Source organism: Panulirus ornatus, chromosome 7, assembly GCF_036320965.1.
Source record: "Panulirus ornatus isolate Po-2019 chromosome 7, ASM3632096v1, whole genome shotgun sequence".
NCBI classification, from domain to species: domain Eukaryota; kingdom Metazoa; phylum Arthropoda; class Malacostraca; order Decapoda; family Palinuridae; genus Panulirus; species Panulirus ornatus.
The window spans coordinates 46,351,558-46,369,189 of record NC_092230.1 but is presented as its reverse complement, the minus strand read 5'-3'; the positions used below and the strand labels follow the sequence as shown (position 1 = coordinate 46,369,189).

The window sequence follows — 17,632 nt, the reverse complement described above, 5'->3', positions numbered from 1 at the left end:
CCCTAACATCCAACTATTCTTTGCCATACAACCATCCTCCAAAGTTCTGAAAAATGCAACTTTACCTTTGCTGTTAATCTTCTGTCCATTCCCATCTTGATGAGGTTGTCAAAGAGGACTGGGTCAACATTTGCAGTTGCTTCATCTTCAGTGTCAGCAGCAGCCACACTGTTTTTCTTTTCCTCTTGCTGTTCACGGGACAAATTATCAGATTTCATTATTTCTTCACTGGGTTCCATCTTAACCTTCGAAGCATCTGTCATATTTTTGTCTCCTTGCTCCATTTATGAACAATAAGTCAGTGTGAGCCAAATCATGCAACTGCATAAAGATTTAAAGGCAATGATGTAACACCTCTTTAGATAACAAGGTAGTTATCACTTGCCTCTCTGTTACCTCTTTAGATAACAAGGTAGTTATTACTTGTCTCTCTGAGCTATACTGGAAATAAATCTTTATCCAGTATGTGCTTATTTAAGTTTCACACTTATGACAAGCACAGTTTCTTGAATCCTGTCAGTGATAATTACTAACAGTGATCATATCTGACAACACAATTCTAAATGTAACTCGTGTATCTTGCTTCAAGTGATAATCATCCTTGTAAACTTGAGACTTCAAGACAGGGTAAGTTAAAAATATTTTCTGCAGAACCAGATGAACCCCTGAAAGGAAGGGAAAAGGTTATGCAAAATGCAGAATATAATGATATAAAAAAAATCCTGACACAATAATTGTCATACATGTAGAACTGTTGAACTAATCTATAATACAAAGTATACTCGTTTCCCCTATGGGGTTTATATCACTAAGTGTTCTGAAACAATATATCATTTAGCCATCATTAAAAATCCTATATGATGCAGTTAGTTACAAAAAAACATTTAACAATATGAAGTGACTATTCTAATCATAATGTAAGGAGACAACAGCATTTCCTACTGTCTTTGCTCCACTGTTATGCTCAAAGACAAATAACCTAACTCAGTCACTTAAACTTATGCATGCATCTTTTTCATACGTAGTATTCCTAGCCACCTTAAAATGTGACAAACTGTTTTCCACTTCCATTTACAATGGGTACCTCATGGCCCCGTTATACCCTCAAATGCCACACTCATCAACTCCTGCATTCAGATCCCCGACCAAAAGGATTTGATCCCTTGCATCAAAACTGCTAAACCATCCAGAACTCGTCTCTTTTTCATTCCTCTTATTACCAGGTGCATTAGCACTGCTAGTCACCTACCTTTCACAGTCTACTTTCATTCTCACCCATGTAAGTCATGAACTCACTTTCTCATGCTCTTTTTCACAGCTCAACAGCTCCTCCTCCACCAGAAAAGCCTCCCCTCCTTAGCTCTTATCCTTACATTGATGCCAGTTGCTACATCCCAAATAATTCCCATAACATTCTATGTCTTTCCCCTTTAACTTATTTTCACTGAGAGCCACAACATCTCATCAATCATAGCTCTGACCCTTATGTTCTTATCATTATTACATCTATGCACATTTAAATACCCTAGTCTGAGCCTTTACTCTTTCTCCTGTTCTGTATTTTGGAAAGTGATAATACAACTTTAGCTTTTGGTTGACACTAAAAGTGCAGTCAGTTTCAATTTCAATATTGTTTTTTTTTTTTTTTATACTTTGTCGCTGTCTCCCGCGTTTGCGAGGTAGCGCAAGGAAACAGACGAAAGAAATGGCCCAACCCCCCCCATACACATGTATATACATACGTCCACACACGCAAATATACATACCCACACAGCTTTCCATGGTCTACCCCAGACGCTTCACATGCCCTGATTCAATCCACCGACAGCACGCCAACCCCGGTACACCACACCGCCCCAACCCACTCCACTCCTCGCCCCCCCCCCCCCCCCCACCCTCCCGCATGCCCAGGCCCCGACCACACAAAATCCCCCCCACTCCACCCTTCCACCCCCAACCTGGTCTCCCCCCTCCCCCTGCTCCCTCCACCTCCGACACACACATCCTCCCGGTCAATCTTCCCCCACTCATCCTCTCCACGTGCCCAAACCACTCCAAAACACCCCCCTCTGCTCTCTCAACCACGCTCCTTTTACTTCCACACACCCCCTCACCCCCACGCCACTCACTCGATCAAACCACCCCACACCACACACTGCCCTCAAACATCTCACCTCCAGCACATCCATCCTCCCGCGCACAACTCCATCCATAGCCCACGTCCCGCAACCATACAACACTGCTGGAGCCACCACTCCCCCAAACATACCCATTCTTGCTTTCCGAGATAATGTTCTCGACTTCCACACATTCTTCAAGGCCCCCAGAATTTTCGCCCCCTCCCCCACCCTATGATCCACTTCCGCTTCCATGGTTCCATCCGCTGCCAGATCCACTCCCAGATATCTAAAACACTTCACTTCCTCCAGTTTTTCTCCATTCAAACTCACCTCCCAATTGACTTGACCCTCAACCCTACTGTACCTAATAACCTTGCTCTTATTCACATTTACTCTTAACTTTCTTCTTCCACACACTTTACCAAACTCAGTCACCAGCTTCTGCAGTTTCTTACATGAATCAGCCACCAGCGCTGTATCATCAGCGAACAACAACTGACTCACTTCCCAAGCTCTCTCATCCCCAACAGACTTCATACTTGCCCCTCTTTCCAAAACTCTTGCATTTACCTCCCTAACAACCCCATCCATAAACAAATTAAACAACCATGGAGACATCATACACCCCTGCCGCAAACCTACATTCACTGAGAACCAATCACTTTCCTCTCTTCCTACGCGTACACATGCCTTACATCCTCGATAAAAACTTTTCACTGCTTCTAACAACTTTCCTCCCACACCATACATTCTTAATACCTTCCACAGAGCATCTCTATCAACTCTATCATATGCCTTCTCCAGATCCATAAATGCTACATACAAATCCATTTCCTTTTCTAAGTATTTCTCACATACATTCTTCAAAGCAAACACCTGATCCACACATCCTCTACCACTTCTGAAACCACACTGCTCTTCCCCAATCTGATGCTCTGTACATGCCTTCACCCTCTCAATCAATACCCTCCCATATAATTTACCAGGAATACTCAACAAACTTATACCTCTGTAATTTGAGCACTCACTCTTATCCCCTTTGCCTTTGTACAATGGCACTATGCACGCATTCCGCCAATCCTCAGGCACCTCACCATGAGTCATACATACATTAAATAACCTTACCAACCAGTCAACAATACAGTCACCCCCTTTTTTAATAAATTCCACTGCAATACCATCCAAACCTGCTGCCTTGCCGGCTTTCATCTTCCGCAAAGCTTTCACTACCTCTTCTCTGTTTACCAAATCATTTTCCCTAACCCTCTCACTTTGCACACCACCTCGACCCAAACACCCTATATCTGCCACTCTATCATCAAACACATTCAACAAACCTTCAAAATACTCACTCCATCTCCTTCTCACATCACCACTACTTGTTATCACCTCCCCATTTGCGCCCTTCACTGAAGTTCCCATTTGCTCCCTTGTCTTACGCACTTTATTTACCTCCTTCCAGAACATCTTTTTATTCTCCCTAAAATTTAATGATACTCTCTCACCCCAACTCTCATTTGCCCTTTTTTTCACCTCCTGCACGTTTCTCTTGACCTCCTGTCTCTTTCTTTTATACATCTCCCACTCAATTGCATTTTTTCCCTGCAAAAATTGTCAATTTCAATATAAGTGATGAAAATGCAAAATTTCAATCTAACCCTGTTCAGTCACTGAATTTCTATGTGTTTACAAGTAAGTTATGTACCAAAAATAATCTAATCATAATTATGGCCACCTCATATACACTAAACTCAACACTTCAACCCCTGTATACCACATCGTTCCATTTCACTCTATTCCGTGCATACTATTCACTCTCCCGCATCTTCAAGCCTGGACCACTTAAGTTCTTTTCAATTCCATCTTTCCACCTCCAATCTGGTTACCCCTTCTCCATGTTCCCTCCACCTCAGACACATATATCCTCTCTGTCAGCATCTCACTCATTCTCTCCGTACGTCCAAATCACTTCAATACACTTTCTTCAGCACAATCAACCATACTCTACTTATTTCTGCGCCTCTCTCTAACCTATTCATCACTTAGTATATCAAACTTCCTCACACCACATACTGTCGTTATCCATTTCAACACATCTAACCTCCGGTGCACATCCTCATCTAAAATCCCTGCCTTAGATCCATACAACATTGTTGAGACCAATATACTATCAAACAATCTCATTTTCACACTCCCTGATAGTGACCTCTCTTTCCACACATCCCTCAGTGCTCCCTGGGTTCCCTTAACCATTTGATATGCCCTGAATTAGGGCATAAAGTGTCAGGTATTTGTATACCTGAAACAGTCAGCATTGTAGTACAGCAGTCTTCATCATGGTATAGCTGAGGTCAGGTCCTCTACGTACAACCTGTGTGGGTACGCAGAGCTACTAATATATCGTTAAGTATCTTAAGGTAAAATCCTACGTAATGTCCAATCTAATGCCTATTCTTCCTAGTTCTTCTGAGGGTATGGGGATGGGGTCATAAAAGTCATGAGCTACTTATACTAAGATGGTTTTGGCTGATTTAACAAGGACATATAAAAAAAAAACAAAATAAAGTCCACAAAACAAATGGAATAAGATAATAAAAATGAGATCTGTTGCCTTCATATGTTCATATCTGGTGGCAGAAATAATGGGAACAAGTCATTTCTCCGCGCTACATCACTTAATCCTAAGTGCTTATCCACACTCTACTGTAACAGTAGCCAAAGTGTTATCTAGCTGACATGAAGGTATAAATAGCTTGGGTCAAACGAACCCAGTAACCCATGTGTGAGCCTCGAGATATACACGAATTACACTTTGAAGTCCGGGCATATACAATTATCTTACAACATGAGCATTAACAGTATTATATCAGCAGGGATATACTCTCAGGAAATGCACATTACCTGATTATCAATTAGTCCAAATCACTTTCTTTGAATAAACAAATTACTTCAAAGATGCCCTTTCCTGAACCCCAGCGGGGGTGGCGTGCAGAAGTAAACAACAGAACGCCACTTGTTCCTGAGCACGCTAGGGTTATTACGTCATGAATGCACCACAGGTGCCAAGTCTTGTATGACCACATGAATGCCAGCCAATTCCCTTGTCATTAGCGAGAATATATGGCACAGCAGCACTCAAATTCATGACGTCATATCCTTGTAGCGCCTAGGAACAATTGATCAGAGGCATGAAGACATTATTACAAAAAATACTAGTTTTGGTTATATTTTCAGCTAATAAATATTTCCCCTGTAATATCCTAATAGTCAGCTACATTATAAAAGAATTTTTGTGATTTAGTACACAGGAATTTTCAAATGTACAAGTATAAATGATGTAACACGTTGTTTCAGGAGCTATGACTAATCATAATACAATATTGAAAAGCTATGATAATTATATACAAAAAATTATCAGTGTCAATTGGATTTCTGTTGAGAAAAAGCAAATCTCACTTCTTCACCGGGTATTCAGCGGCAATAGACTATCTACAACATTGTGAAACGAAGCAGCCATTGCCAGCCCGTGATTTTTTTTTTTTTTACAAGTTAGGTACAAAGCAGATGTCACTCTCTGATTGATAAATATTTACTAAAAGAAATAAAAATTGCATATTGCCAATAAAACATCTGTAGATGACAAATGCTTGCGTTTGACTTATGATAGAGAAAGACCGGCACGTCATTGGGTACATTTATAATTTTCGAATGTTATTACATTTTTTTTGGCCAAAGAAGCTAGATATTTGTATAGATCACCAAACCTTCCACCTTGATCTTCAAAATGAAAGGAGAATCAAGATCCCAAGAAATAACAGTGACAACTTTAACTTCTATATCTATGGCTGCGAACCCGGGCAACAATTTTCATAGATGGTAGAATTTATATGAAAGAAAGTGCGGAAGAAAATGGCGATGGTGAGATGAAGGAAAGAAAAAAGACGAAAGACAATCTTAGTCTCCGATATCTTTCCTGATTAAAGAAAAAAAAAATCAGTATTCTAATCTTTGTAGTTTATAGATTATCTCATCCTAACACGGTACAGTTTTCTGACATTTAATTAAGATACTTAATCTATAATATTTTTTTTTCGAAATGTGTCTGTATTAGGAGGATCTAATTAGCTCTATATTTCTGATCTTTTATAGGTCAAACGGATATGTTTAGAATTCATCGATTAGGAATTCTGATCTCTTATCTTCAGCAGGCAAATGGTCGAACAATAGAGCATCTACAATGAGTTATCTGATTTTGAAAAGTACCTCATGAATATTGTTACGAACTCAATACTTATTCGAACAAGGTAGCCAGTAACATATTTTACAAATACTTATATTGGTCCTCGTCTTGCAAGGACGTTATAGATTTGTCAAGTTGCACAACTCAGGATAACACAATGATAAAGTTATGGGATTGAATTAAAGACCAGCATTACATTAAATCTACTTATAATGAAAGAATTCAAGTGTACAAAGATAGGCACATAAATCAAGCATGAATCATTTACGTTAACACTGAAAGTGAGTTTAACATTGAACATGAGATAACATTCCAGATAAGATTTCAAGCCAGGAGATCTCTTTCTTGTGACACTTAGTTACGCTTGACGTGACACAATGAACTTCATCGTTACACTTATCTAAACCTGATATAACACAGTAAACACTTATCTAAACCTGATGTAACACAGTAAACACTTATAGCTAAATCTGATGTAACACAGTAAACACTTATCTAAACCTGATGTAACACAGTAAACACTTATAGCTAAATCTGATGTAACACAGTAAACACTTATAGCACAACACTCGGGTAACGGGCTTACAGGCTTATGGGTTTACAGGTTTACAGGCTTATGGGTTTACAGGTTTACAGGCTTACGGGTTTACAGCAGGGGACACAACCCACCTCGCTGGGCTTCAGAGAGAGGAATCAGATCTCAGCGGGTGTTGTGGGTACAAGAAGACAAGCGTTCAACCCTTGCTGCTATACAACCTTGCATTTCGACTGGCTATAGAAATATAGGAGCAATTCTTATTGGTTGGAGGGTCCCAGAGTCTCGGCGTAGTTACACTCTTCATAAAATGCTGGGTGGACAGAAACTCTGAGCCAGCCTCAAGCAGCATCACTCCTCGCCCTGATAAGAAATAGACACACACACACACACACACACACACACACGTGTTCGTAACACTACATAAAATTCTAAACTGTTTCAAGCGTTTCATTTCCGAATTTAGACTTGAAGTGACTACTTTTGAAGATGATTAATTTACTTTCATCAGTAATCAAGTTGAGGTGCCAAGTATTATAGTCATATACTGCATTTAATGCTGACTGTAACATAAGACTACTGATCAAATGACATAAAACATTTTGAGGTAAATTTCGACATCATCATGATCAATTGTGTTTATTTTTTTTGTATCATCATTATCAATGACAATTCTTTCAAGCCTTGGTTACCTTCTGCTGATGCAGTCATCAAAATAATTCAAATAAATGACAGAAATAATGTTGGCGAGTGTTCACACTGCCTTATCCAAATATAACTGTTGAAAAACTAAAAGAAAATAGATCTAATAGATCAAGTCATGTGTAATACATGACTTGGTTCTATCATAGATTATAGACCGCTCTAATTACACGTAATTTACCGTTAATATTTTTTTTTTTTTCATACTTTGTCGCTGTCTCCCGCGTTTGCGAGGTAGCGCAAGGAAACAGACGAAAGAAATGGCCCCCCCCCCATACACATGTACATACGTCCACACACGCAAATATACATACGTACACAGCCTTCCATGGTTTACCCCAGACGCTTCACATGCCTTGATTCAATCCACTGACAGCACGTCAACCCCTGTATACCACATACCGTTAATATTAATGGCTATTATTTTTTCTTTACCATAGCAGTGGCCATTCAGTTCAATCGAAAACCCTCATCAAATCCACCAATGCGATGAGCAGTTCCATTACTGATGAACGTACATTACAGGCTTTTTGAAGAGTCAATAAAAAGAAAATGAAAATGATAACGAACTATTAATTCAACAGTTTTGAAGTATTTAGTAAGATGAACATTTATGACAGCAATGAATCACTTCTATATAAATATCTTTTAGTCTTATATATATATATATATATATATATATATATATATATATATATATATATATATATATATATATATATATATATAGTCCTTCGAGTTTGTCTATTTTGTTAATCATTTTCATACATATTTTAATTTCTCATTTTCTCTCCCAAACCAATGGTCATGATTTCGCCTCATATCTCGATTTCTATTTTCATATATAATAATGTCTTCTGCTGCTGGTTTGGCAGGTAAAAACAACATCCAGAAAAATGGTTTTGCACAGTTTCTAACCTATCTCATGGGTCATTTGAGTTATCTTTATTGTAGTCAAAATAATTGCTTGTATCTATCTATTCTTGCATTCCAATCACCAATAAGACGAAGTGGAAGATCATACTTACACTTGATATCCGTTAAATCTGCATTTTCATCTAATTGCACACATTATTTTGTATCATTACTGGCCTGGTTAACTAAGTATGTATTTCCTATATTTTTCTTGGTATATTTTACTCGGTTATGAATGCATGTGTTGATATAATTTAGTTTAGATATCGCAACATTATGATTCCAGTTTTCTGTCTTATAAAGAGAAAAAGAAAACAAATTTAAAAGGATAACGTAAACATTATTAAAAAATTTGATATTACCTTTGATGTTGTTATATCGTTGTTGATAAAAGGTTTTATGACATTTTCAGCACAAGCTTTGACATACTGCAATTCATCATTAAAATTCAGCCTTAGATAAACCATATGTGACTATCAGTAGAGGCGAGGAGAGAAATCATTGGCCCTGGTGCTTCTGTTTCTGGGGGGGTCACTGTACCTACCTACTCCCATTTCACTACTCCACCCTTCACCCTCTCAATCAAGCACAGTGTTGTCTGATAACTTGTCCAAAATCCTCCAAATATGGAGAGAAAAAATTCCGCCAAATTATGCATTTCTTACATTTCTATCTAGTTTAAGTTTTAGTGCAAAAACAGATATTGAAATGATAAAGTCATCAAATCAACATGGCAATATTAAGCAGGTATACTTATAGCATACGTAGATAAATGTAAATAATGTGAAACAATAATTCAACTGATTTTACATTTCAAGGAAACATAAGTAACGTCATTGCATTACATTAGTCTGAATCCCTTATATTATATATGTTTGACCTACTATTCTTTTTCGTGATCCGTACGTGTACGAATGACTTTCCTCAACACGTAGTGTACGTTTACCATAACGAATAATAATGGACAAATCTCTTAGATATGCTGAAATGATTATTATATAAAAATTGCAGGGGAACATATCAAATTTGGAGTATAACTCTGATTAAGGGGACAAATTCTCCTAATTCATATCAGAATTCCCCATTGCTTCCACAAATTCTCCAGGTCTGGGGAAATGACACGACTTCTTCTCCCTCACAAGATTCATCAATGGATTCTCCTCAGAATTCAGCTCTCCATACTTAGCCATAGCCCTCATGTTCGTCAAATATTTGCTTGAGGCGCCCCCTTCTCTCTCTCTCTCTCTCTCTGTTGTAGGTGGGGGACGTGCGACTCAACGGGACATTTCTAACTCAGACTTGGAAATACTCTGCACACGCAGACAGCAACTGATTCACTCAGGTTTCTGGATCACAGCTTGTCGAAGGAAGTGAGTGGTGGATTGGCTGGGTAACACCAGGACTAAACCCACTGTTCTGGTGAGCTCTGTACTTGTCCCTCTGGCCTAAGGCCACGCCAGGAATAACCATTACTTCCTCCTTTCCTCGAACTAGAAAGCAGTGGAATGGCCTTCCTTCCTTCGTCTTTCACTCATCTTTCCTCGAACTGGAAAGCAGTGGAATGTCCTTCCTTCCTTCGTCTTTCACTCATCTTTCCTCGAACTGGAAAGCAGTGGAATGGCCTTCTTTTCTTCGTCTTTCACTCATCTTTCCTCGAACTGGAAAGCAGAGGAATGGCCTTCCTTCCTTCCTTCCTTCGTCTTTCACTCATCTTGTTATCCTCCTTCGTCTTTCACTTATCCTGTTACCTTCCTACATCTAGAGAACTCTGGGCTATAAACACACGATGAAACCATGATTCATTTCATTCTTTTATCTTTCTTATTTGTAATCTATTTCTTCTTCACACGACGAGTGGCATGCATAGCCATTATCACAACCGTTAGCTTCTGTCACCACTGACTGACCTCCTGGGTATACTGGACTGACCTACCTTGCCACAGCCACCAGTGACCTGGGTGTAAATACTGACCCGCTGGGGTTCCAGTGCTGTGGCAAGAACATCAAAACACTCATTTTTCCAACTCACTTTTGGAGCCTCATTAAACATCTGTGAACATCTGCTGGTATCTGTGAGGCAAGACAAACACCTGCAGAAGCAGTGGACATACTATACATTTATCCCACTGGGGAAAACGACCCCGAAAGGAGAATGAGACATCGGAAATGAGGCGGACCCCAGAGACCTGACCATGAGGGACCCCTGTGGCCAGTGGGTCTCTTCAGTGGGATGGGGATGGGGGGGGGGCTTTTGGCTTGCCTTACCACTGACACCACATGTACGAACGACTAAGTGGTTATCTGGACACTGGAACTACAGTGGTGGAATAATGGCCGGGGGGAGGGTGATGGGGGGGGGGGGATACTAATGGATTTGCTCACAAGGAGGGACGTGGAAGTGCTGGCTAGGTGGCTGGATGACTGGCTGGGTGGCTAGGGGGATGGCTGGGTGGCTGGCTGGATGACTGGCTGGCCTGGTTGGCTGGCTGTGTGTGTGTGTGTGTGTGTGTGTGTGTGTGTGTGTGTGTGGGTGTGTGTGTGTTTACACTGTGGTCTCCACCAACACACTACCACCATTTCCACCACCGGCACACTACCACCATCTCCACCACTCACACACCTGACATCAGGATCTCCACAAACACACACACGCAGGAAGCCACAAGATCATATATAAGCTTTTAAAACACTAAAAAAAAAAAAAAAAACCCCAAGAATCTGACAAAACACGTGTGTATAATGTAACTTTGCCCAACGCTCATATTTACGAGCTGCGTACAGCTGTCAGGACACAAGCACACTCACCACCAGAAACCATCATGGTGCCAAGGAGGCCAACGAATTTGAATCATGTCTCCACAACGTCTTCAGTGATATCAATTTTCCCAGGGAAATTTAGATTGTACGAGAAAGATAATATGATACGCAAGTATTTTAAACTTGTTATTCTCTCTCTCTCTCTCTCTCTCTCTCTCTCTCTCTCTCTCTCTCTCTCTCTCTCTCTCTCTCTCTCGTCAGGTTTAAGCTCCTTGCCAAGAATATCCAGGTGTTTTTTGGCGGACCAGCATCTTTTCTTTTTTCCCCGCACTTTCCTATAAAATTTCCACGGCGGTATATCCGCCAAATACCACACGATGCTCTTTTTTCTTCTTCTTCTTCTTCTTCTAGAATATATCCCTGATGGCTGTTGAGCCGGAGGGAGTGGTGGGTGGGTGAGTGAGTGGGTGGGGAGGAGCCTCCTGCTGTCCTAACCCCTATTCTATTTATATAGACTACGAATATCATCAGGGGACAGTTACTGTCTTCCGGTGGATAACCTCGTCATAGACCATCGGGTCTTCTGCCACCTGTCCCTCCCATTCCCTCATGTACCACAGCACCACCACAGCCCAGCACCACCACAGCCTGGCACCACCACCAGCACACAGCACCGGCCCGGCACAGCACCATGGACGCGTCTCGGCCAAATTAGTATAATCAGTGTGTGGAGTGTCTGGGGCGAGACCGGGGACGTCTGTCTTTGTCTTGCCCCAGTCGTCTGTCAAGTAATTAAAACTCTTCACTGCTTATATTTAACTTGATTTAAAGTTTCATCAACATTTAATCCAACAAACGGGTGGAGGAAGGACGTAAAACCTGAGGGCCCTGCTGGGGGACAGCCAGCCTTACCGAACGAGCAATTAGAGGCGGGGGAAAAAGGGCGCAGCGCTTTTTCTCTGCAGGAGCTTGGTGAGGTCATGTTTGAGTCCCTAATGAGAAAAGTTTGAAAAGTCTCACGCGATATTAGTATGTAAAGTGGGAGGCCCGACCTGGGGGACACCAGTGAGGGGGAGAGGAGAGAGGCGACCCCTCCACCACCGCCCCGCCTTCCAACCTCTTACATTACCAACAGTTTATTCTTGAAAATAACTTGACCATAATTGAAAGAGTTGTACCTCGACAGGCTCGTGGCACTCCACGCGTGATCTAAGAGTCACCAGCTGTATAATCTTCCTGTTGCATGAGGAGGAGGAGGGACCCACTCCAGTCACCTCACAGTTGGGTATTTGAAGCCTTGTCCATCCAGAGTGGAATCGAAACCTATCCAGTTCGCGCCACATGTGCTGAAAGTAATGGCATTTCTACACTTCCAAGCGCCACTCTGGACTACTTCTGTCACCCTGCTGGCTCATTGCCACTCGTCCCTCACCCCTAAGGGAAGACCAACTGCTCTGGTAACTCAGTTCGTCATCAAAGACACTCCTGAATCCCCAGCCTCATAGAACGAGCGAGTTGAAAAAAAATCTTCTGGGGTTTTCTGATGTCGTCTCATGACACGGGAGGTTGATCACCGGGTGTGATGCTGTGCTGGGTGTATCAACAGAAAGCATCAACTGTTTACATTCTAAGCAGAGGGTCAACGCCCTCAAAAGGTCAGAGACCAGAGATGCCTCTCCCCATGAGATGCTGCAGGTGTGTGTGAGTCCCACGATGGCACAGTCACCTCCAAGACTTTTCATATCTGGCCCTCTACACCCAGTCACTCTCTCCAAACGCGATGAGAGAAAACGGACCTAATGTCCTTACTTCCAGATGGTATCAATTGGCTTGGGGAAATTATTTTTTTTCTGGGGTGTCTTTTCATCCACGAGCCAAATTTTGGCAGGCTCCACACGTCACAGGTGAGACCAGAGTGTGAGTTAATGTGTCCCTCTAGGAAGCGTCAGTGTGCGTGGCGGGTAAATTCGCCGTTCCAGGAAGCCTCCTCCGTGTGCTGGATGCGCAGATGAGGACGAAGGAGGTGATGTTTGCTCTGCCAGGCTCAAGAGGAGCGTTACATGTTAGCCCTTCCTCGCGTGTGTCCTGAACGTAAAGAGAGGGTGGAGGAGGGTGGGTCTACAGGCGAGGATGAGGGAGAACTTGGTCAAACCAAATCCAAAATTGAAGACTATGGTTTTCCCGCGGGGTTAGACGACCAGTAGAACCACAGACGACGCTCGGGTCGTTAATGAGGTCTGGGGGGCTGCCCCCCCCCCCACGGGATGTGCGCACGACACTGGCGGCCCTCACTCGCCCATCCTAAACCACCTCACCCCCACCCCACACCCGCTCCTCTCGTGGTCTAAGTGATTAACGACCCTCACACATCCGGAGCCAGATACTACTCCTACAACTCTAGATCAGCCAACTAAATATAAATGATAAGAGTCTTAGTTTATGGAGAAAGATAAAGAAATGCGGTAAACATATCACGATTACATGAAAGCAATTCTTTTTTTCTCTTCTCCTGCTAACGGCACTTAGGCGCAAGATCCTCCCAGCAATCGCCCAAGCCTACATCTATACGTGTGGCTATCCCGCCGCCAGCCATCATGCATAAATCAGACAAGGAGGGAGGGAGAGCGAGAGGGATATATACGACGCGCAACCCTGCGTTATCTCCATGCATCTTCAACCACAGCATTCATTACACACATCTACTGTATCAACTATGTATTCCCCCCCCACCACCTCCGTCCAACTCGGCACCGACCATTACGTATTTACCAGCCACACTGGTATACACGGAAAAGGTTGGCGACCAGGGGGACCTCTGCGGTGGTCCGGGGCCATGTCCTAGGGAACTGAAAGCCTCGGTTATCATGGCGTAATAACATTTCCCAACGTCACTCCACACATGTCCGCCCCTGCTTTACGTCCCCTTCCGTTCGTGGCAGCGCCCTGACGATGTGGTGAAATCATAAAGCCACACTCTGGCCCAACCTCGTATGACCTCACATGACTTAGCCCTACTTCTCAGGTCATAGGCCAGGTACCTGGAGCAGCTTCGCCACTGGAAGCTCATAATCTTCCATGGTCTTCGCGACCACATCCGCTCGACTTGCCTTTCCAAACCCCCCCCCGACCGGACCAGTAGCCAATGTGAGGCACCACAACACAACACAGTCCAACGACTCCGTGTCCAGCAATCGTACAAAGGCACATATATATTGTCTCCTTCCAGAATAACCTACTCCTTGATCCGACACCAGAGGAAAGACGATCCAAGTTAATCCATGATTTTCATGACATCTGGATTAATTACGTCCCCAGCCCTGCAAAGAGAGAGACGCCTCATGGCCTCGTATTTCGAACCATTGCGACGACGAGTTGCGTATGGATAGTCAAGGAGAAAGTGGGACACAAGAGCCATCTATTTCCCTGTACAGTCGAGAAAATTCACTAAATGTTCAACAATGTCGTTTTCGAGAGTACAGAGACAAACGAAACTATTTAGCAAATATAGAAAAATGGATCATACACTCTATCTCAAACGAGAAATATCTAACTGCATTTTTTTGATACGTGAAAAGTCCCTTCGTCAGGAGAACACATTAAAAGCTTCTGACATGATATGGTTTTTGAGGTAATTTGCCATCTTGTACAGAATGGCTGATCAATGAACAGAACCTTTGCTGTCAAACGCTCATCCCAAAATGTTATATTCTACGTCTTCTGTCTCACTCTAGTATCTCCCCTGACGATGTGATTATTACACGAAAGTGCACTTGTGACTTACCAGGCTTCACTTTTACTCGTGTTACCAGCAAATACTAGATATGCATATCCTTTTTTCTATATTTTTTTCTTATTATTCGCCATTTCCCGCATCAGCGAGGCAGCTTTAAGAACAGAGGACTGAGCCATTTGAAGGAATATCCTCACTTGGCCCCCTTCTCTGTTCCTTCTTTTGGGAAATAATTAAAAACGAGAGGGGAGGATTTCTAGCCCCTCGCTCCCTCCCCTTTCAGTCGCCTTCTACGACACGCAGAATATATACCTTGCACCTCCTACCTGGGTGAGGGTTGACATCTGTGCTGGGAAGACTCTAGCATTAACAATTTAGATTTGAATAATACACACACACACACACACACACACACACACACACACACACACACACACACACACACACAGACAGTCATGTATGTATACATACTTCCAGATACGCACGTTATCACACAGACAAAAAGACACACGGAAGACACACAGACTCACTGAGAGAGAGAGAGAGAGAGAGAGAGAGAGAGAGAGAGAGAGAGAGAGAGAGAGAGAGAGAGAGAGAGAGAGAGAGAGACTTCTCAGACTCCGGCAGTCAAATATTTTTTTCCACCGACACAAATTTCCATGTCAAAGGCAAGAGTGGGCGAGCCCTGGTGGTGCGCCCGCCCCCACTGCCTCCCTCCCGCCCACTGCCTCCCTCCCGCCCACTTTGTTATGGCCAACATTTTGCCAGCCAACTCCTCCCCACCTTCCCGCCCGGGGTGGGGAGGAGGAGGAGGAGGAGGAGGAGCGGGAGAGGGGAGGTATTCCGGGTGGGGGAGTGTATTGGGGAGAAGTATTTCCAGAGTGGGGAAGTCCTGGGGAGTGTGAGAGGTTTGGGGAGGTCGACTCGAGTACTGAGAAGTATTCGAGGACGGAGAAGTATTGGCGAGAAGTATTCGAGGACGGAGGAGTATTGGGGAGAAGTATTGGAGAATGGGGAAGTATTGGCGAGAAGTATTCGAGGACGGGGAAGTATTGGCGAGAAGTATTGGAGAATGGGGAAGTATTGGCGAGAAGTATTGGAGAATGGGGAAGTATTGGCGAGAAGTATTCGAGGACGGGGAAGTATTGGCGAGAAGTATTGGAGAATGGGGAAGTATTGGCGAGAAGTATTGGAGAATGGGGAAGCACTGGAGAGACTGGGTATTGAGAAGGATTGATTACGAGAGAATATTCATAAGGAGGAATATTCCTAAGGAGGAATACACCCAGCGGGAGGAATCTTCGCCAAGGGAAATTACTGGAGAAGGATTCTAACTTTTATTTTATTTCAGGGAGACAGAATATTCAGAGAGAAGACAATATTTGAGGACGGGAAATAAATATCCTCCGAAAAAAAAGTATTCAGGAGGGAAAATATCATGCAGAGAGGGAATATCTAAATAAAAGAAAATACGTGAGAAAAAAAATACAGAGAGTATTTTGGGGAGGGGGGGGGGGAAGCGCGCTCCTTGGGGGGTGGGGGGGTGGAAGTATTTATGAAGATGATATTCTGGAAGGCGGAATACTGAGAGGAGCTACGGCTGGGGTGAATATTCTCACACACAAAATATTCAAAAGGAAGGCAGTACAGATTTAAGGGTGGGAGGGGGGGGTAGGAGGAGGAAGAAGAGGAAGGGGTTTACGATGTCCCCTTGAGCACGACCCTTGAGCACGACGGTACGACCCTTGAGCACGACGGTACGACCCTTGAGCACGACGGTACGACCCTTGAGGACGACGGTACGACCCTTGAGCATGACGGTACAACCCTTGAGCACGACAGTACGACCCTTGAGCACGACAGTACGACCCTTGAGCACGACGGCACGACCATTGAACACGACGGTACGACCCTTGAACACGACGGTACGACCCTTGAGCACGACGACCTGGTCTTCAACCTGACCTTAACTTAAAGGTCAGGTCGAGCAGTCGTTCTCAAGGGGTTTAAATATACCAGTCGAACTGCTTGACAAGGTCAGATTTTTTGGTCTATGCTGAAGGTTTCAGTCACGGACACAAGTCCACATCAAGGCCGGACCTTACCTGAAATACAGAGAGAATTATGAAATGGACAAAGAAAAGACGAGGGAAAGTATTTACGAATCTTAGAGGGAGTGAAAGACTTGTCTTTTGAACTGTGTCAGGTCATAGTGATTGGGAAAGACCTGAGAAGATAAAGAGTTCCAGAGCTTCGAGGTACAGGGAAAGAAGAAGTAATCAAAATGGCCCACCCTCGAGTCTCTGATGGCCACACAGTAATCATGTGAGGCAGCAGTTTGCCGAGTATTGCCTGGTGTGAGTTTACAGAGGAAGCTGTGTTAAGACGAGCTACAGATCGAAAGATAGAGGAGGGAGCAGAATTGAAAGATGTGGATGAATGCAGCGTGTGAATGCACTGGATTATTTGTGGAGGAGAAGAAATCGTTGGAAAAAAGAAGAAGAAAGAGTGCAGGGGACAGGAGAGAACCCTAAGGTAGACCGCTGTTGAGGGAGAAAAGGTGGAGGGAAGGGGGTGGGGGGTTGTTACTGACCCATCAACAACCACAGAGATACATCGGCCAGAGAGGAAGC

The 17,632-nt window shown here is 43.2% G+C and overlaps 1 protein-coding gene across 1 annotated transcript in view; it reads right to left on the bottom strand.

The window, feature by feature from the left end:
* Positions 1 to 5,252, bottom strand: part of LOC139749322 (probable peptidyl-tRNA hydrolase 2) — a 46,642-nt gene extending 41,390 nt beyond the window's left edge. The window contains exons 1-3 of the mRNA XM_071663047.1: positions 5,022 to 5,252; positions 4,420 to 4,491; positions 66 to 665 (exon numbers count right to left, since the gene is read on the bottom strand). Coding sequence (XP_071519148.1) covers positions 66 to 284 — 219 coding nt within the window. The 5' untranslated portion in view covers positions 285 to 665; positions 4,420 to 4,491; positions 5,022 to 5,252. The remainder of the gene's footprint in view (positions 1 to 65; positions 666 to 4,419; positions 4,492 to 5,021) is intronic.
* Positions 5,253 to 17,632: the final 12,380 nt, after the last annotated feature.